Source organism: Mchenga conophoros, linkage group LG3 (assembly GCF_057382185.1).
Source record: "Mchenga conophoros isolate Kocher_MC1m ecotype Shallow Benthic linkage group LG3, M_conophoros_male_GT1.1, whole genome shotgun sequence".
NCBI classification, from domain to species: domain Eukaryota; kingdom Metazoa; phylum Chordata; class Actinopteri; order Cichliformes; family Cichlidae; genus Mchenga; species Mchenga conophoros.
Window position 1 is genome coordinate 68028762 of NC_140528.1, and position 20480 is coordinate 68049241.

General features: G+C 43.9%; 2 protein-coding genes across 3 annotated transcripts; both read right to left on the reverse strand.

The window, feature by feature from the left end:
• Window positions 1–446: 446 nt before the first annotated feature.
• Window positions 447–3180, reverse strand: LOC146580230 (transmembrane protein 272-like). Of its 2 annotated transcripts, none has more exons than XM_085266882.1 (5): window positions 3093–3180; window positions 1546–1621; window positions 1415–1465; window positions 1166–1330; window positions 447–652 (listed from the first exon to the last, which is right to left on the reverse strand). In XM_085266882.1, the coding sequence occupies exons 2-5, from the start codon at window positions 1604–1606 to the stop codon at window positions 462–464; spliced, it is 468 nt and encodes a 155-aa protein (XP_085123008.1). In that variant the 5' UTR covers window positions 1607–1621; window positions 3093–3180; the 3' UTR covers window positions 447–461. The 2 variants fall into 2 exon arrangements, with proteins under 2 accessions (XP_085123008.1, XP_085123009.1); XM_085266883.1 differs by having other exon boundaries at window positions 1166–1302; window positions 3093–3173.
• A 2829-nt stretch (window positions 3181–6009) lies between these two features.
• Window positions 6010–18648, reverse strand: polr2a (RNA polymerase II subunit A). Its single transcript, XM_085266836.1, has 29 exons — window positions 18310–18648; window positions 17429–17561; window positions 17202–17338; window positions 16913–17086; window positions 16540–16821; window positions 16288–16449; window positions 15975–16195; window positions 15746–15878; window positions 15532–15656; window positions 15154–15364; window positions 14845–15054; window positions 14590–14758; window positions 14392–14486; window positions 14059–14262; window positions 13747–13969; window positions 13472–13655; window positions 13169–13340; window positions 12622–12727; window positions 12135–12340; window positions 11777–12040; window positions 11449–11656; window positions 11262–11362; window positions 11059–11163; window positions 10771–10953; window positions 10448–10651; window positions 10176–10362; window positions 9937–10050; window positions 9676–9825; window positions 6010–9502 (listed from the first exon to the last, which is right to left on the reverse strand). The coding sequence occupies exons 1-29, from the start codon at window positions 18394–18396 to the stop codon at window positions 8352–8354; spliced, it is 5901 nt and encodes a 1966-aa protein (XP_085122962.1). The 5' UTR covers window positions 18397–18648; the 3' UTR covers window positions 6010–8351.
• Window positions 18649–20480: the final 1832 nt, after the last annotated feature.

Genomic DNA, 20480 nt, shown 5'->3' on the forward strand with positions numbered 1-20480 from the left:
TATGGTTTCATTCACAAATGACACCATGCAGCAGCAGATGTGTGCAAAACTGTTCAAAATCACTTTCTTACTTATTGGTTGAGGTATGCAAGTGTGTTGAGGTCTATCACTCTCTGGCATCATGACGAGCTAGTAATGAAGCCTACAGAGACACAAAGGAAGCCGTGAGACGAGCTCAGGTTGTCTGTATATGTCAGGTAAATCAAAGATAAGAGTGTCAGAAGGATGACAAATCAGAAAATGCGAAGTGTGTGAAAGTATTACTTAACATACAAATCAAGCTTAAAATAACACAACAGCATACAAGGACATAAATGTCTTTACTTTCATATTCTCACATGAAAGGAACCTGTTAACACATCAGCCAATGATGAACGTGTCATATTACGACATGACGTAAGATAACTTTTTAAATCGTTATTCAATATAAACCACCATCCACAGTATTCATTGCTTTTTGTTTATTCACCATAGGGTAAAGGCAAAACAAAAAAGCACGAGCAACAGGGACAGAAGAGCGAGAAGCCTAAAAGGATGTAGTTCAGGTTCATGGTCCAGAAGGCAAACAGGTAGAGTGTTTTGTCGCAGTACATATCCGGGCTCGCTGTCTTATTGTAGTTGGGCTCATAGACGGAGTAGATCCACACGTTTCCTGAAAGACAGAGCAAAAATAAAATGTTTAATATAGAAGTGAAGAGTTTCATGACTATTATTTATTTTCTTTCTCCAGTGCACTTGTGTGATTCATTAACATAACGCTGATGAATGTTTGTTATTATGGTACACCTACCATATCTGTTTCTCTCACATGCTTTATTGGTTTTTTGGTGCTGCCCATACCAAGAACTTTCATACATGAAATCAATGGGTTCCACATCATTTTATTTACCTCTGTTCACCAGCAGAGTGAATTTAAAATCAAACAATCAAGATTTGACTGAAGTGCAGACAGTGTTAGTTTATTTAACAATGCAGCAACACACATAAATAGTGTGGTCTGGAGGAGGTAACCAAGGCAACCAGTGGAAGTAACATATGAGCAGTAAGATCAGGAAGTAATTGGGTGCGAATGTCTGAAGGTTTTACCTACATGCTGAGTCTTACATTTGCTTTCTGGGAAGCAAACAAACAAAACAAAACTGCTTTCTTCCATTTTTCAGCTTACCAGCAATGAACCAGCAGAAGACGAAGAGTGAAACGAGGCAGCTCCAGGCGCTCCTGCAGTTGCGGAGACACTGAAGGATGGAGAACAGCAAGGTCACCACTCCAACCACCAGCAGGTAGATGGGAATAAAGGGCTCCCTGGGACAGTCATGGAGGTTCAATGCTCCTTTTAGGACACAGAAAAATACCTAACTGTATACATTTATGAAAATGTCTACATCTGTCTAACAGTGAGTGCACCTGTGCTTACCCATGATGAGCTGAGCAATGTGCATGACAAACAAAATCACCTGGAAACATCCTGAGACAAAAACAGAACACATATTAAAGTCATCTGTCTGATGATGGTCCTGCTGAGGTCAGCGTGGCACCAGTTCTTACCTACGACCACAAATGGAGGTCTACGTCTGTAGACGTATGTCAGTGTGTACGTGTCAAGCATCGTCTCCAATGAAAACTTCAAAAGATAAAGACACAGAAGTTCAGCTTTGTTCACGACTATCACAAGACTCAAGTGACTCAAGAATCACAGAAGCAGTAAATCTAACCAGGTGACCAAGCAAACTTTAAACAAAACCTTCCCCAAAGGGAAGTGGGTTTACACCCTGTAAATGCTGCACAAAACAAAGGCTAGGTGCACCCAAATTTTTCAACCGCATTGCTTAATCAAGTTCACTTTTTTTTTTAAGTTGCTGTCCATACAGACATTATTGATTTGTAAATGATTAACTAACAAAGTTCTTTATTTGGAGCACAGTTCTATAGGAAGGATAAGTTACTTAAAAAGTGCTTGTGCTTAAAGTGCTTTGGCACTTTGGCACTCTTTGGCAATATTGTAGACAATGTTAAACTTAATCACATCGGCCTCCTCTGACGACCTGTTTGCTGCTGACTGCTGCTTAAAGGCAGTGGGGAGAGGGGAAACTTGGGCAGTGCATTTAGCGCAGCATATAATGAGCTTTCTGGATACACTGTGCTTTTTCAGCGTTGATGGCTCTGTGTCAGAGCACTGGCTATGAATTTCACACAGATCAGGCCTTAACGAAAAAGTTATCAATCCTTCTTTTCATCTTTTCTCATTACCCACAGCTACATCCACTTCTGTCGGGCCTAGGCTACTCACTAGGGCTGGGTATCATCACTGATTTCTATAATCCATTTGATTCTGATTCACGAAGTCCCGATTCGATTTGATTCAATTTTGCCTCAGACACTCAGAAATATTATAATTATGATCATTTAGCAGTAATTTGGCATAATTTAGAAAAAATTTAATTTTAATGTAAATATTTAAAAAGTTGAAATTTCTTCGCTATTAAACAGCAGACATTACGCTTTCTTGTGGAGGTCATTTTTGAAAAACAAAAACAAAAACAGTAGCCGACAGCACTGTACATAACTTGTGCGTAATAAGCCAACGAATAATGCAGAAAACAGATTTGAGACAGAAAACTGTTCTTGAAGTATACTGAGAGAGAGAGCAGCTGTGCCAGATGTGCTTTTGGTGGAAGCAAAACAGCAAAAGTAAGAGGGAATTCGTGACGATGTTTATCAAATGTGAAGCATAGTTTGGATCTTTTTTTGCTGCTGGTTCAGTCAGTTTTGGTTGGAGATCGAAAAAAAACCTGCAGCATCAGAATCTAGCGCAAAAAAAGTGACGTAAACACAAAGACCGGATCTGTGCTTTCGACTTTCAGCGTGTCCGTGTACGTGCCGTTAGGTCAGAAAACCGACATCTCGCTGATTCTGATGTTTTTATGTCGAATCCGTTAACCTGCTCTCATTTACCGTTTTAGCTGTTTGGTGGTTGTTGAAATAGTTTTGTGAGCTTTAACCTGAGATTCTGGCGTTTCTGTCAAAAATACGTTTATACTTAAAAGTCGATTCAGGATTTAATGAATCGATATTGCGTTAATCACGCTACTCACCTCCCTCTATCCGCCGCACTTTCAAATGTAGACAAGAAGAGCTACAGAAATATCTGGACCACGGCCAATCAGAGAAGTCCCGCCCCTGACTATCTCTGATTGGTTTAGACCATGATATGGGCATAATGTGTGTTTGTTGTTGTTGATTACATGGAGACTATCAGAGTGCGGAGACTTTTGTTTTTTTGTTTTTGCCGAATGGGGCCATTCGATTTTTGATTTTTTTGATTTTATTTTATTTTTTATTTTATTTTTTGCACTGTTGAGAAATTGGTCGAACTCTAGAGCCCCGCCTTTTCACTCAAATGATGCTGCTGCTCAACCCATTTGTTGGTTGGGCAGCAGAGTTGAGTGCGATGTTTGTGCCCATGAAAAACTTACCAAATCTTCTCTGCCAATGCCGAACAGTTTCTTTTGCTCCTGTTTTGCAATTCTGATTGGCTACCTGTTTTGTGCCATGTTTGACTGATCTGAAGAGGGCCTATGGCACAGTTTGGAGCAAGCCCTTGTACCATCTCCATATTAAAGGCCAAGCCCCATGGGCTACAACCACACTGAAAAAAGGCCGAACTGGAAGACCAACACAGAGGCTGGATGATAAGAGGCATTAGGGGGACATCTAGTGGCGTTTGAATATTATTGCAGTCAGCCAAGTGTGTTTTCTCTCAGGCACAGTGTGTAAATGTTATAAATCTAAAAAGAAAAGGCTCAGCCAGATGAAAGCTACAGTATGTTTCAGTACTTGAGCTGTTGCACTAAATAAGAAAAAACAGTCAGTTTTACTTCTCTCAGTTAGTTTGAGGACTTTAATTTGTTTACTCATGCCAGGATTAGTGACCTCCAATTAGTGCAGGTGATGACATAATTTACAGTCTCACTAATTCTAAAAGTCCAGTAAATAACCCTCTGCAGTTTGATCTTTTTGACTCCGAAAGTCAAAGCAGTGCCTGCACACATACCTGAAAGTAAGAAGGTAGTCCTCCCACCTAAAGAACTGCAGACCACATCTGCAGAATCCCATAATTTCAAACAGTACAGACTCACGGTGATTAAGAAATATCAACAGCAACATTAAAACATTCAAAGTTTACCATGTTCCTACTTTTTGCAGCTCAACATCTTGAGGTTAATGTGAAGTCTAACAGGGCAGAGGTAAGACTTGTTGGCGACAGCTACATCTGCCTATAGCTCAGAGGACTCACACTCGAGCGGAGAACTCAGCGGAGGAACTCGGTGAAGAAGAGAGAAGGTTAGTTTATATTTCCTGGTAATGATTTGCAAACTTGGTGGATAAAGGAAAGAGCAATCATGCTTGTAGAGTGGGGTTCATGTAGCACGTCTGCTTCAGGTTAGGCAATCTCAAACACGAGTACAAAGAGGAGGAAGTCAGAAGATTTTCTCCTCCTTGTACATGTTTCTGTTGCTCTTCAAGTCACTGACTTTAGCTGAATACTGGCTGCATACTGAACATATGTTCACGACTCTTACCCAAGGCACTCCAGCTCCCACTGGGAGAGGAGGTTTTTGCAGGGGGGCAAAGACTTTGAGATCCACTCAGCCTCCTGCTGGACACAGTCTTCCTCGACTTCAAGCTAGTCAGTGCTGACGTGTCTGTGATAGAAAGTCAAAAACAGTGCAGCCACAGACATGAAACCACAGATGTACAGGAGGTGAACACAAACATCAACATGATGTTTGAAATCAGCTCAAAGCAGGAGCAAACACTGAAAGGATCTCACAGTGACGAATACACAGGAGAATAAGCACAAAGCAACCAATGAGCTTCAAACAGGAACACATTAAAAGGACCTCATACCTGAGCTCTGTATTCATTTGTCACGGCTTCATTTTTAAGATGAGCTTTTGACCGTTTTGGTTACAAATAATGGTTTGTTCAGAGCTGCTTCTCTGCAGTGTCACCTTACAAAAAGCCCATCCAGTGAACTGATGGGAGTTTACACCTCTGACAGCATCAGCCTCTCTAATTTATAGATCCATAAGAGATAAATTTACTGAATTTTCCAGAGGAACCCACCCGAGGGATTTATAGTTCTATCTAAATAAGTTGATGAAGAAAATGTCCCAACATGATGATGTAAATCAAACATGCTTTCAGAGTGAGTCTCCAACACGTGAGGAAAACGGGAATCAAGTGAAAATCTGGACTTTCCTAATGAAAGTTTGTCAAACACGATTCCAAATCACTGACTTCCTTTTAAAGTCTCCACAAATAAGTCACTGCCATCTTGCGGCCACAAGATGGCAGTGACGTAAAGGTTGGCTGCAAAGAGGGAGACAGAAGCTGTTTAATATGAAAGCAGAGAGAGCTTTACTTGTTAATTCATGTGTAACTTAAAACTAAGTCATCCTGGACAAAACTGCCTTTTTTCCAGGCTTCTGAGACTGAGTGGCTCCAGTCTGCTCATTCGATCAGTTTTGATTGGTGGAATCCTGCAGAAATGATCGTCCTCCTGGAAGGCTCTCCTCTCTCCACAGAGCAACGTCGGAGCTCTGTTACAGTGACCATCAGGTTCTTGGTCACCTCCCTGACTGGTCAGGCAGAGAGCTCTAGGAAGAGTCCTGCTGGTTTACAAACGTCTTCCCTTTAGAGATGAAGCTGCTGAGTTCACTGGGACCTCCACGCCTTGATACAATCCTGTCACAGAGATCAGCAGACAATTCACTGGACTTATTGTGTGCAGAATTTTGAGATGAAAAGTGAATTTAATCCATTTTGAAGTAAGACTGAAATGACAAAATATGACACAATGGCTGAGAATACTTTCCAGATGCATTCCAAGTTTCTCCATTCAATTTACATTTTATTAGCAGGAAAACTGAATGCTGCTATCAGATTTATAAGTGCCTGAAATAATAATTACTAAACGTAGATGCTGATTTAAAAAAGACAAAACAATTTTATAGTAAAACTTTTATTCGGTTTTTTCAAGTCAAAAACAAAGAACAGATACAGAATGAGATCATGACTTGATTTCTATACAGTGGCAACTTTAATTTAAACCTTCCTTTGCCCACACATGTAAAGTCATTCCTCAGCTTTACACTCTGCATCACCCTTCATTCACTCACGCACACACTCCCATTCATTCATTCGCACTGGGAGTCCCGATGACCTGCATTGAGAGAACAGCACATATTTAAGACTACAGGATTGGATGCAGACATAGCGTCCACCGAGATATTTACTGAGTGCAGTCACCAAACCTGGGTTCTGTCAAAGGCCAGAGGGATGCAGTCCTTTAAATTCAACACCCATTGGGGAAGCAGTGTTTTACAAAAGTAGACATTTGAAGATTTTCAGAACAAAACCCAACCGATGCCTCGGGACTCCCAATCACATCCAACACCTGCTCTCCTCCCTATGATTCCCCTCGTCACAGGTACACTTGTAGAAAGAAAAAAAACAAACACTGATTTTCAGAAATGAGGATCACTCATGGATGAAGAGGGAAAAGGGAAGGGGATCCAGCAAGTCCAAAATATTCAGATGAGTTTTTCCATCAGGGGTACAGACTGTTCCCTGACATCATCAAAGCACGAGAGAAAGCACCCGCACTGAAAAGAAAGCTCACACTAATGTAGTGGGTAACAGTGTTTTAAAGAGAGGCCAAAGGCGCCGTTTCTCTGGACGATCTCCGCTTTCAAAGAAAAAACAAAATCGTTACTCTTACCGAGGACAAAATAAAAATAAGTTCAACCTTTCCTCTTTCACAACCTGGTGACATCGGTCAAAATGCGATACAGCTGAGAGTGAACAGAAAAGTAAGTCGTGAGTGGGAGAAAAATGTAAAAATAAAGCACTCCTCCTTCACCCCCTGCCCTCTTCATCCACAGTGTGTGAACATGAGCCTCCTGGAAACAGGTTTATAAAAATCACCAAAAGCAAACAAGTGAAAAGCCAAAAAGAAGTCTTACTTTGTCTCTATTCACACAGAATAGTAGTTAACTTTCTTTCTTAAATAGTCCAAATAAACCTGTGTACAAATCAACTATCAGAGATGGGACAATGATTAGTGAAAAGCCAGATGGATGTGGGAAAAAAATGCTCAAACTAAAGCTTGATCAAAATGTATCAACATGTGTTACTCATGCAAACAGTGACAGAAGCAGCAATGCCAAACTAGTATCCCTCATCCACGGCTGCCCCATTTCCTCCTGAACTCAAAAGTAAAGACAATCCTTCTATTTTATTTAATAGAAATCTTTAAATTCTCCCGCATCAGGGGAAGATCATTTGGAAAAGTTTTCTTCTTTTTCTTGCTTTTGATGCACAAGTCTCCAAAATAGCAGAGGACAATAGGATGCTGGCGGGTGTTTATGACATCATTCAGCGCTCTGGGGTGTGAAGGAGGAAGAGTGCGAGGCCGATGGGTACATACGCTTATGCAGTCGAAGATGCTCTGAATGAGAAGCGTCTTTTTTTGTATAAACTGCATGCCAGTTTCTCTCTCCTGTAATGGATGCGTTAATGGAGACGACATGTTTTAATGTAATTGCACTCGAGCCCCCAAAACAACTGGCAGCAAGTGTTCTTCTACAAAAGCAGGAGGAAAAAAAAAATAAAAAAATTGGGCAGGGGGTCTCACAAGACACACCTCGGTGAAATGTGCAGTAAACAAAAAGGCGCAGGCTAACCCTCCTCGATTTTCCTTCCAGCTTATGCTTTTGGTGATGAATACAATCTGCTTAGCTTTTCGGAAAAGGCTTTTGGCAATATGTACGCGTTCCAGGAACCAAAAAAAACCAAAAAACAACCATTTAATTAATAAGAGCAAGAGAGAGAGACTGGATGCAGGACACTATAAAGTTAAAAAGAGACTCATTTCCCCCTCCACAGTTTAAATATTCACCACATCTTCCTCTCCTTTTCATCCTCTTGAGGGATTCTCAGTTTTGCTTCAACACCCCAAGTGAAAATTAAAAAACTATTTCAAAAAGGCAGCCTTTTTTCCTTCAGGCAAAGCAGTTCAAGTCTTTCACATAATAGTTTTGAACTTTTTTTTTTTTTTGGGGGGGGGGGGGGTTAAAGATGAGGGGGTGGCAGCTCCTTCGGATGGTCCCAGGCTTGAGTTTTCCTCACAGGAAATGATCACAGCTGGGACCCTCCAGTGGCTAAAAGCTCCGTCACCTCCAGCTGTTTAAAGATGCTGTCCGTTTAGTTGTCTCCCACGAGGCGATGGAGCTTCGTCCCCGTTCTGTTATTTCTTTTAGCCGCCTCCCCTTCTCCTGCGCAGCTCATCAGTTGTTCTCCTCGTCGCTGTCGTCAGGGCTGATGGCCGGGCTGTAGGTGGGGGAGGTGGGGCTGTATCCAGGGGAGGTGGGGCTGTATGTCGAGCCTTTGGGACTAGTCGGCGAGTACGTGGGAGATGTGGGTGAGTATTTGGGTGAAGTTGGGGAGTAAGTGGGGGATGTAGGAGAGTATTTGGGGCTGGTGGGGGTATAGGTGGGGGAGGTGGGGGAGTAGGTGGGAGAGGTGGGGCTGTATTTTGGAGTCGTCGGAGAGTAAGTAGGAGAAGTGGGAGAGTACTTCGGCGATGTTGGGGAGTACTTGGGTGACGTGGGAGAATATTTGGGGGAGGTGGGAGTGTACTCTGGGGAGCTGGGGCTGTATGAAGGCGAGGTCGGAGTATATTTGGGTGAGGTGGGGGAGTAAGAGGGCGAGCTGGGGCTGTATGATGGTGAGCTGGGCGTATAAGTGGGCGACTGCGGGGTGTAGCGTGGACTGGAAGGAGAGTACGACGGAGAGGTGGGTGAGTACGAGGGAGAAGTGGGTGAGTAGTTGGGGCTGGTCGGGGTGTAGTTGGGAGAAGTCGGGGAGTAAGATGGCGATGTCGGGGAGTAAGATGGGGAGGTAGGGGAGTAACTGGGTGAGGTGGGGGTGTAGTTTGGTGATGTGGGGCTGTAGCTCGGGCTGGTCGGCGAGTAGGAAGGAGACGTGGGGGAGTACGAAGGGGAGGTGGGCGAATAGGATGGAGAGGTGGGGGAGTAAGAAGGCGAGGTGGGAGAGTAAGACGGTGAGGTGGGTGAATAGCTGGGCGACGTCGGGCTGTAGCTCGGCGACGTCGGACTATAGCTGGGCGAAGTGGGAGAGTAGGAGGGGGAGGTGGGAGAGTAGGAGGGAGAGGTGGGGGAGTAGGAGGGAGACGTCGGAGAGTAGGAAGGAGACGTGGGCGAATAGGAAGGAGAAGTTGGGGAGTAACTGGGCGAGGTGGGCGAGTAGGAAGGAGATGTCGGGCTGTAGTTGGGGCTGGTGGGAGAGTAAGAGGGAGAGGTGGGGGAGTAGGACGGAGAGGTAGGGGAGTAGCCCGGGCTCTGTGGGGTGTAGCCACCTGGGGAACGAGGCTCGTAGGCGGGGGAAGTGGGGGAGTAGTTTGGTGACATGGCTCCACCTAAAGAAGAAGAGACATTTTAGAGATGAGTAAGAAACCATCCAGGATGAGTCTTTGACTTTAATGCATGCAGATTTAACACAACACAACAAATGGATCTAAAGACATTATGAAGCGTGTATCCAAGGTAACTGCCCAAACAAGAGATCAAATGTGCCCAGTCAGTATCTAACCTGGAGATGGGATGTATGGGCTGGCAGGTCCCGGAGATCCTGGAGAGCCAGGAGTGGGAGACCAAGCAGGGGAGTAACCAGGAGAAAAGCCACTTGCGTCTGATGCTGCACTGGGGGAGAACCCTGCTCCTCCAGGGGTCATGCCGCTGCCTGGAGGGTAAATTAAAAATCAAACATCAGTAAATGAAGAACAAAATTAAAAAACAAACAAGAAAAAAAAAACCCGCCCACAAAGCAATGTAGGCGCTCACACACACTTACCAACACTGGGAGACCAAGCGCCATAGGCTGGGGTAGCTCCGGTGTTCCATGGGGTCATAGCAGGGGACATGCCGCTCATGGGACTGGGCACAGTGCCGAAGAACATTCCCGTGGCTGCAAATCGGATGGAGACGGAACATAAATATCGTATAAAGAAAAAAGAAAAAGTAAAAAATAAATAAATAAATCTGCAATACAAACGATCCCTGGTTCTATCCAACAGACTTTCCCCCACTTACGTCCAGCCACGCTGATGCCGGGTATGTTTGTGGGAATCTCCATGCCGTATTTGCACTTCTCAGCGTCCAGCAGTAGGTCGAAGCAGCCCGTCCCCGCTGGTGCTAGCTGGCCAAGCATGATATTCTCTGACACACCCTTCATGGGATCGCACTCTCCATGGGATGACGCCTCCATCAACACATCCACCTAAACAGAAAATAAAAGAACATAACTATGAGGACAAAATCTTCATGATTCAGATTAAAAATAATTCAGTAGTTAGTTCTCATACCGTCTCCTCGAAGGAACACTTCATGAGCGGTCCCGTGTCTTGGCGGTTGATGCCGTGACGGGTGATGGCCATCAGGTGACCTCGGCAGGTCATGGTGTCACAGAGCAGAGCCAAGTGGCGGTAGTTGACGTAGGAACCGTCGAAGGAGATGACGTGGTACAACTCCCTCTCCAGAGCCTTTCGCACAGCCTCAATTCCCAAGACCTAACAGAGAGAAAAAGCAGGAGAGGAGAGGGGAAAGTAAATAACAAGGACAACAAAAACAAACAAAAAACAACAGTATTTTGCTCCACTGAGATAAAACCATTTTTATGCTTTTGTACCGTGAATATCTCCACAATGTCGTTGGAGGTGGTCCTGACGGGGTCGACGTCTTTCTCGCTGAGCACTCTCATGAGACTCACTCCGTCCGTCTCAAGGATCCACTCCTGCAGGGCTTTGAACTCACCGTCCTCTGTGATGATGATCTTCTTCTTGTTGTCAGTCTGGGGCAAGTGCATGTACACCTGAAGGAGAGGAGGTGCGCCTTCAACTTATAATCAGGCTTTAGGGAGGAGTTTGAGAACATTAACTTTCCTGCAGCAATCATTAAAATGTGCGTTATCCATTACCTTGCTGATCTGCTCGATGCCCTGCAGAGTCATGTCTGTCAGCATGTTGGACTCGATGCACCTCAGGAAGACGTCGTCATCCATCTTGTCCACCACCTCCTCGTCCTAGGCAGGAAACAAAAAATTAAAAATAAAGAAAATGAATAAATATAAAATCTGACTAGAGTGAATTTACTGTTATTAAAATCATCACTGCTGCTCACCTCCTGGAACTTGTTTTCATCGCTGTTCATGATTCTGATTCGCAGCACCAGCTTCTCAGCGTTGTCGTCGTTGAAGATGCAGTTGAGGTCTTCTCCAAAACCTGACAGAGACGCCACAGTTACATTATGGTAAATTCATTCCGAAAAGGGAAAAAGAAAGAAAAGAAAATGTGCGTCCACACCCCACCTGCATTGATCTTCTCTGCAATCTGCTCCATAGTCAGTTTGCGATCTGTCATGTGCTTCCGGTCGAGCTCGATGCGCAGGAGCCACGGCGAAATTCGTGTCACATCGAAGTCGGGCATCTCGTAGTAGACGTTCACCCACTCCTGGTCCTCGGCCACCACCGTGTTCTGTGGGTTGGGATCGTAGTAGATGGCGGTGTTGGCCGTCACCTGAGAGAAAAAGAATCCAGCTTGTACATTAGGACCGAACAATTTTCTGAAAAATGACACTTCCTGTGGCTTCCTCTAGATCCCATCAAAATAAAGGTACATACAATGACTTCCTCTTACTTTTCTCAGTGTTGTGTGCTCCAGCCGACAGAGGATATCTTTGGCCCTCTCTGCGTCACGTGCCGCCTGACCCAGAAGGAAAACAGTCAGTGAAGGCGTCTTTGGCCTCTTCGAAATGTTGATCAACTCCTTCAGACGGGGCACACCGAGTGTTACGTTCTTGGCCGACACGCCGGCGTAGTGGAAAGTGTTCAGGGTCATCTGAGTGGCTGGCTCTCCCAGAGACTGAGCAGCCAGAGCACCCACCATCTCACCAGGGTGAGCCTGGAAAAGGAGGTGCAGGAAAACAAAATGTGATGTTCAGCTGTTCAGAAGCCTAAAAACGCTTAAACCCCTCGCGTCAATGTGCTAAACTCACAATAGACTGGTTGAACTTGGTCTCAATCTCTCCCAGCAGCCAATCGAAAGCCTCGGTGGACAGCCGGAACTCCTCGGTCATGCGCTTGGAGCACAGTGTGGAGCGCAGGTGGATGTTAAAGAGCAAGGTGGCGTTCTGCTGGGCCTGTCTACTCAGAGGGTCGTCGCCATTCACAATCACCAGCTTCTTACTCAGGTCGTGAACACCTGAGGATGCAAATGCACAAAGACTGAAATTTTGTCTACAGTGGTGTACGCTACAGAAAAAATAAACACCTTTCCTCCCTGTCAGAACACTGGAGCTATGTTGATCTAATCATTCCGCTTGTTATATAACCGGCAGGAATTCACCAAGTGGCTTTACAAAGCTTTAAGAAGCACCTGAGGCCAGGTCATGATCTCTCAGCTCCAACAGCCTCCACACGCACAATTCATCCTTGAACATAAAGAGCTGCAGCTTCAGTGAGATTTCTTATTTTTCAGCTTACCCTCGACCACTCTGAGAGGATGGAGGTCTGTCGGAGTTCGAGGGTTGATTCGGAAGATCTTCTGAGCGTTCCAGATCATTCTGGCCAGGTTGCACGGCAGCACCACCTGCAGGTGAAGCAGCATAGCAGAATGAGTATTTCTGCATTCTCAGTAGTCAAGCTGACCAGTTGTCCCACTTTATGTGGGACAATTCAGTCAGCGTCCCACATTTTGACTGGCTCCGGTTATAAAAGTGAAGACATCTCTCAGAGGAAATCTGTGGCCCATTAAAAAGAAATATGCTGATCTATGTATTTATTCTCACGAATGATTAGCAGACAGAAACATGGCCGAAAGAAAAGTGGGTGCACAAAGGTCCACAGACACTCCAGCTTTATTAATTAGTTTAATAAAAATGTGTGAATCATCTGTGCAACATGAGATTTATACCAGACGTCTAACGTCCATAGTTTTGTTTTTAGATGCATTCATGTTTACTACCTTTAGGGTTTTTGGGGGGCAGTGGAGTTAGAGAGCAGACACATCTATTACTGTGATCTCACACACCTTACTGTCACCAGTAGGGAAAATTGCTCGCAGGATCTCCCTGTCCTCCTTCATCTTATCAAACTCCCTTTCCAAGGTGCCCTGGACATGAGCATTGGTCATCACGTCTTTCACCACGTCTTCTTGCAGCGTTCGCCTCAGTGCTCGCTCATTTGTGCAATCAAACTTGAACCTGGAAATACCAGATGAGGCATGTTAACCACTTCAAAAAAAATGAATAAAATGCTCAGCACAGATCTTAAAATCATTTTAAAACACCACTTCTGTGATTGAACACATGCAGGTGTCAGGTGCGTGACTCACTTCTTTTCGAAGGCTTTGTGCGAGGGTTTCACTGTTGCCAGATTTTGGAACTCTACATTCTCTCCTGCCAGGCCGTCCTCACCGTATCGCAGCTGCACCACCTGATTGATGGAGTTCCGCACTGTGCCATCATACTTCACCATCACAGACTCCATAGACTTGATCAGACGACGCTGGATGTAACCTATAAATGGGGCAATTTTTTTTTTCCTTAAACATCTTGTCCTGCGTTTAAATTTTATTCTCCATTTTTTGGTCAGACTGCACAGACTTACCAGTCTCAGCTGTCTTGACAGCTGTATCAATCAGACCCTCTCTGCCTCCCATGGCGTGGAAGAAGAATTCTGTTGGTGTCAGGCCGGCCAGGTAGGAGTTCTCCACAAAACCTCTGCTCTCAGGACCGTAGTCATCCTTGATGAAGTGAGGCAATGTGCGATGTTTGAAGCCAAACGGGATTCTCTTACCCTCCACGTTCTGCTGCCCCACCACAGCAATAACCTGAATAAGGAGGAAAGACAAGTCGAGTGTCTCGAACTCCAATCAAATCCAATTACTCTAATGCAAGGTGGTAAGGAGGACTCCTTTACCTGTGAGATGTTAATCTTTGAGCCCTTAGATCCAGCCACCACCATGGACTTGAAGTTGTTGTACTCGGACAAAGACTTCTGGGCAGAGGATCCCGTTTTGTCTCGAGCATCGTTAAGGATGCGATTCACCTGGTTCTCAAAGGTCTGCCTCAGTGTGTTACCAGGGGTCGGCTCCAGCTCGTTGTTATGAGCTTTCTCAATGACCTGGCAGACAGAGAGTCAAAGAAATTATTTTCCTGTATAAAATTTCACTCTATTATCTGCAAAAACTGGTGAACCAGCTGAATAAGAATCAGCCTCGAGTTTGAGACGTTTATGAAACATTGTTCTTACTTCTATCACATCCTGTTTGGCTTTCTTGATCGTATTCTGGATGTCAAGGTACGTCTTGGCATCAGCAATGGAGTCACCAATACCAATGGAATGACCTGTTAAAATAGAAGGGCTTATTATGAAAACAATCAATTTGGGAATATTTATTTAATGTCTATTCAGAAATATAGCGATAAAGCTCCACTTCTGATTTCGTACCCTCGATGAGCAGCCAGTTGTTGACCACAGTCTGAATGTTGGAGTAGAAGAGTCGGGTGATATCATGGCCCATTTCCAGGTAGGAGATGTGGACGAGGGAGCCAGCTGATGTTCCCAGGGACTTCTTACACAGGATGCCCATGATCAGCTCACCATTCTCCACTATAACCTGATGAAAGAGATCATAAATAGTTTACTTATAGTGTAATAAGTTTCCAGTCTGTAACTGATACATAGACGGTCTGGCCTTTGTACCTTAGTGTCGCCGGGTGATATGTGCTTATAAGGACCGCTGTCCTCGTCGTCAGGGTGGGTGCTGTGTGTGCGGATCACATTAATGTGTCCTGGAATGATAAGACTGAAGATCTGCTTGCCAGTCCACAGAGGACGAGGTTTGAGAATGGCCGGCTGAGGCATTTTCCCATCCCAGGTGGAGAGGAACATGAGGAGATTCATCACTTCACCCTGTAACGGGGATAAAAGAATTAAATGAGTGCAAAAGGCACTGTGCATTTAGGATCCTTTAAGAGAAAGAACTGCTGGTGATGAAACGAATCTCCTTACCCTCTCCAAGAAGACGTCCCTTTTGGTGAATTTGCGAACAGCAGTCAGAGTGTCCTGCACGATACCCATGACGGGCCTGTTGGACTGCGGTGTGACGATCATACGAGGCACCATGGCCAACTCTTGAATCTCTGCCCTCGTCTCCAGCGACTGTGGCAGGTGGAGGTTCATTTCATCGCCGTCAAAGTCAGCATTGTAGGGCGTGGTGACACTGGATGGAGACGAAATGTTAGAAACGCTAAAACACTTGTATTACAGCTATTTGCAACTGACAGCGTTAGGAACTGCTAATAACAAATATAGTAAAAGATTTACTAAACATAACGAATTCAAGATACTCAGATTACTTTCAAGACAAGAAGATGAGTCATTGAGTACCTGAGGTTGAGTCGAAATGTGGACCACGGCAGAATCCGCACCCTGTGCCCCATCATAGACATTTTATGTAGTGTAGGTTGTCGGTTGAAAATGACAATGTCCCCGTCACACATGTGTCTCTCCACCTACACAGAAAATAGTGCTTTTTAGTCTGAACACATACACAGGATTGCAAATCAAGTCAGGCTTTAATTATGTATTTTTTCCTTCTTACCTTGTAGCCAATTTGCAGATGAAGATCACTTGGTTTTGGGTGAAATCGCAGGTCAATTCTGTCTCCATTGTCGCGGATGATGTATTTGGCTCCGGGATACTGGCTGTTTCCTCGTCGTACCAGTTCTTGCAATCTGATAGACATAATCCGAACGAATTAGCTGACACAAGTTCACTTCAAATTAAAAAATTCTTGAAGGCACAAATCATTACGTTAAATGAAAATGTACCTGTCTATATTGAAAGGTGTGACAATTTCTGGGAAGGTCATGTTGGCAGCAATGGATCGTGGTACGCCCACTTGGTCAATTTGCAGGTTGGGATCTGGGGTGATGACGGTTCGAGCTGAGAAGTCCACACGCTTCCCCATCAGGTTACCTCGCACTCTCCCCTCCTTCCCCTTTAGACGCTGTTTTATGGACTTGAGAGGGCGGCCAGACTTTTGCATCGCCTGATGTAGAAAAACATTGGTTATAGCAGATGATAATGAGCTCACGTGAATGTTTATCTGTTTCGTTATGGTGCCAGAAAGTACACACATACTCTTGGCAAGCCTGGCAATTCATTGTCCACCATAGTGGCAACATGAAACTGAAGCAGCTTCACATCTTCAGCTATGACGTGAGCAGCCGCACCACTCTGCTCGTTTCTTTTAAGCTGGTTGTTGATTTTGACGATGTCGGCCAGTTTGTGGGTCAAGTCATCCTTTAAAACAGAAGTTAAGTAAGTCATGATGATTTAGGATGCTCTCACATATATGGGAGGGGGAAAAAAAAAGTCTCGGTTGTCCTTTACCTGGTTGCGAGCTGAGCCCTGCATCACTACAGCAGGCCTTACAGACAGTGGAGGCACAGGCAGCACAGTTACAATCATCCACTCTGGTCGGGCGAACTTGGGGTCCATGCCCAAGATGATGTCTTCTTCATCCGCGATGCGCTTGAAGATCTCATGCACACGCTCAGGACTCAGCAAGATTTTCTTCTCCTGCGAGTCCTCATTAACGTGTTTCCACTCAGCATACAACTCCAAGCCGGAGCGTTTAATGCGTGGTTGATAGCGTCCACAGCCCCCGTGACCCTATGTAAACCATAAGGGAAGGATGAGGTTAAATAGCTGAGCCATTCCACGAATGTTTGTACACGGTGACTAAAAGGCCCCACCCAAATACCTTCTCCTTGGTGAGATCCTCCTCCGTCTCCTGCTGCTCCATTCCAAATTTGTTGTCCATCTCCTCTCCGCCTTCACAGATGTTTTTTCCTTTGCACAACTCGTAGACGTGGGTCAAACGCTTCCTGGGTTGTCCTTTGGATTTTGCGAGGATGTCTTTGATCTTGGGATTGTTCTATAGGTTAACAGTAATGGATTAAGGTGTTTTAAGAATCCAAACTTGAAACATCAGGACAGAAATAAGATTTTTTTTTCTAGTGAAACGTCAGTACTGTATTATTACTACTTACTGAATCCACTAGCAGCTTGGAGCAAAAGAAGCAGACACACCGAAGAACCTTCATAATCTTTGATATGAAGCCAACGTGGAAAACTGGTTTTGCTAGTTCTATGTGGCCAAAGTGACCTGGACATTCAGTCATGTTGCCTGAAGAAAGAGAAGCAATGTAAACAATATGACATCATGGCCCACCTTTAAAAGAGTATATAGGGACAATAAATGCTAAATTGACAATACCTGCACATGTCTGACATCTCCCAGTTCGCTCTATGACCCCTTGTCTCGGATCCATAAGGCCACTAAGTTTCGGACGTCCTCCTTCTGTTGTTTCGGGGTACTTGATTCCCCATTCTGTGACGGACATCCGTCTCTGGGGAGAAAACAAAGCAAAGTAAATTACTTTCTTCACATTACTGATCATGTCTCAAAAATCGATACATATTCATTTTGTAAGTTCTTTCAATAATGTAATAACGTAAAATATAATAAAGTAAAAAGTAACACGTGTACACACCACGTAACACGTGTTGTTTCGCTAACAACTGTGCGTGAAAAACATGAATCTCTGCCCACGATAACTTCATATTGAAATTTTAGCTATATGAAAAAAAAAAAAAAAAAAAAAATCACCAAAAATGCAAACCAAGAAACTGATCAAATATCAGTCATGTCACGCTTAAAAAACAACCTTCAGGTTTAAAAATGCTCTGAATTTATTGAAGTAACGATGCCTTTATTGTGCATACAGTGTTAAAATTCAAACACGCAATGAACACATCAAAGAGCTTCACAGACACCAAAATACCATCTCCACACTGGGCCCAGTTATCAATACGCCTTAATAAAATGGGGTTTCATTCATGTGATAGCATAGATTTATTTAAATAATGATGTTCTTTAAGTTCACAAACTTCCTGCAACATGCTAGTTAGCTCAAGCTACTTACTTACTGTTAGCTAGCTAGGCTACGCTAACAATAGGATTTCCCCATTGTAAACGGAACCATGTCGTTGCCCCATATTTTAAATTACACTATAACTGAAGACACTAATGTAACGTATGTGATATGTAATATAATTTAAAATACGAAAATCCCACCCTCCATAAATAAAACCTACAAGTTCATCTGGGCTGATGATGCCGAATTGAACTCTCTTGATCGTGCGCAATGGGCATGCGCTGTCGCCGGAGGGCGGTCCGTGCATCCTGTCTATTCAAAGAGACGCGTCCTTCCTCGGCACGCCGCTTTGTGAGCAGGAACAGCCTTTAAATTGTCACCACGACTCTGGTCAGGCCGCCAACGGTGACCGGAAAGTCTCCGAAGGAGATAGTCCAGGGACCTCTGCTGTCGGTTGCCTTTAAAGCCGAGTTAATTTTGTTTAATCATATATAAGCTGACTACCAACTGTTCCCCTCCCTTTTTTTGATCCACACTCTGGAGCGCTCTAAGCGCTACTGAATGTTGAGAGGTCCAACGCTTGCTTATATAGATTGAGTCTTACTACGGGTTGGCCCACTCACAAAGACAGGGGCTGACTCTTCGGAAGGTGGGACGTGGATACCCGTAGTAAAACGCTCATTGGCCATTCAAGCCAGTTAAATGAATAATCTATTTTATTGCACGTAAAACCAATTGGAGGGCACGCTTGTTTTTGTCAGCGAATGAAAGCTAAAGGCGGGCGTTGATTTAATCCAAGCTAATTCCTATTGGCTACATCAAGCAAGAATAGGCGGTGTTGAGCATATTTTACATCCAAAATGTGAATATTCAATTTAAAGCCTTCGGATTCGTTCTTTTTCTCGTTAATATTTAGTAGCTGAAAAGAGTTGACCAATGACTGCGAAGATATGAAGCTTCTTATAATAATTTCACCAAAACCCGCCTCGTTTCCGATGTTTGCCGAATGTTGCCGATGTGAATTTCTTCCCTCTGAGCAAAAATAAAAAAAATCTCTCTTCCCTCGTTCGTCTCGCTGTGGATCAGCCTGGGCTCTAAGAAAAGAGGCTCAGAGCTGAGGCCTGTAAATGTCTGTAGTGAAACAGGGAAAATAGTCGACAAATATTACATTTTCACTTCAGAAACATTGTTTATTGGATTATATTTCGATCTCTTTTAAGAAATGCGTCGACGTTTTGGCTTTTTGACTTGTGCATTTTTGGATCTCTGGGACTTTGAATGCAAGCCTCAGACTCGACTGCGAGGGATGGCTGCATATTGAACTGGATTTTCCCGCACGCCCTTTAGGAAAGTCTCGGGGAAGCCTCAACTGCTTATTTAACACCTGCTTCTCACCGGATTTTGACTATTTTCACTTATATCTGTAATATGCTCGCTTTGTATTGAATCATAATGTTAAATTGTTGATTCGCTTTAAAATATTTTTGTTAAAACGAGAAACCCTACAAAGGCCACGTTTCGAAAGCAGGCTGAAATGGCGGTTAAGTTGCATTATTTGGCCACTAATTTTACCGACGAACGGCGAGTGTTATTTAAAGTGTAATGGTTGCAACTCGTTTACAAGCCCGCTGATTCCATTTTTAAATTTCTAGAGTTATTATTTGGCTTTCTTGGGTAAAGCAGTCGATTGGTTAGCTTAACGGCGGACTATTTACCAGCAATGACGGTATGTTCCCTGATGTTTTTTGCCCTGCTATTTCACGTACCATCAACAGTTTATTATATTTATCCCATAATGGTATTATTATATCGTAGTGTTAAAAAGTGCCGTTAACGTGAGGCTCCCTGTGTTTTAGCCTTCTTCGGTTTAGCCCTGTATTTGCCATAATGGCACAAAACGATGTTTACCGGTTAATTACTGGCTAATGGTACCATGCTTGTTTACATGCTGAGGTTGTTGAAAACGCGTTGATTTACTATACCACCTTTATTTTTGCTTTTCAAACGCTACCGTGAGGAATATAATTAAGGCTATCACAGTTAGCGCTCAACATGGCGGTTGTATGCTTCTTGTTGTGAACGAGAAAAGATGGAGGTCTGGAATATTCTTGTTGGCTAACTTGACCAGTCAAATACCCACGTATTTGTTTTTATATTAAACCGCCGAACACAGTATTAAAATGAGCCCTGTGAATATTTTAGCTTTACTTTTAAATCGTTAGGTTATTTCAGAGGTAGAAAGTGCTCGTTTACGTTTGCCAGTGACGATTTGAACACTGTCGACTCTTCGTCGGTGGAGAAAGTTGAAGCCATTTTGCTAACAACGTGCATATTAGTCTGTTATAGAAGAGGAAATCTCTCTGTTTAGTCTGTATGCGGATGTATAACCCT

What these genes read in the sequence shown, in the direction of transcription:
- LOC146580230 (XM_085266882.1), bottom strand. Translation starts at nt 1,606, where the DNA reads ATGCTTGACACGTACACACTGACATACGTCTACAGACGTAGACCTCCA. An exon ending in ACCTCCATTTGTGGTCGTAG is followed by an intron (nt 1,466 to 1,545) that starts GTAAGAACTGGT and finishes TTTTTGTCTCAG; the next exon opens with GATGTTTCCAGGTGATTTTG. An exon ending in CATTGCTCAGCTCATCATGG is followed by an intron (nt 1,331 to 1,414) that starts GTAAGCACAGGT and finishes GTGTCCTAAAAG; the next exon opens with GAGCATTGAACCTCCATGAC.
- polr2a (XM_085266836.1), bottom strand. Translation starts at nt 18,396, where the DNA reads ATGCACGGACCGCCCTCCGGCGACAGCGCATGCCCATTGCGCACGATC. An exon ending in TCCCTACTGGTGACAGTAAG is followed by an intron (nt 12,728 to 13,168) that starts GTGTGTGAGATC and finishes CTTCACCTGCAG; the next exon opens with GTGGTGCTGCCGTGCAACCT. An exon ending in CGCTTGGTCTCCCAGTGTTG is followed by an intron (nt 9,826 to 9,936) that starts GTAAGTGTGTGT and finishes TTTACCCTCCAG; the next exon opens with GCAGCGGCATGACCCCTGGA.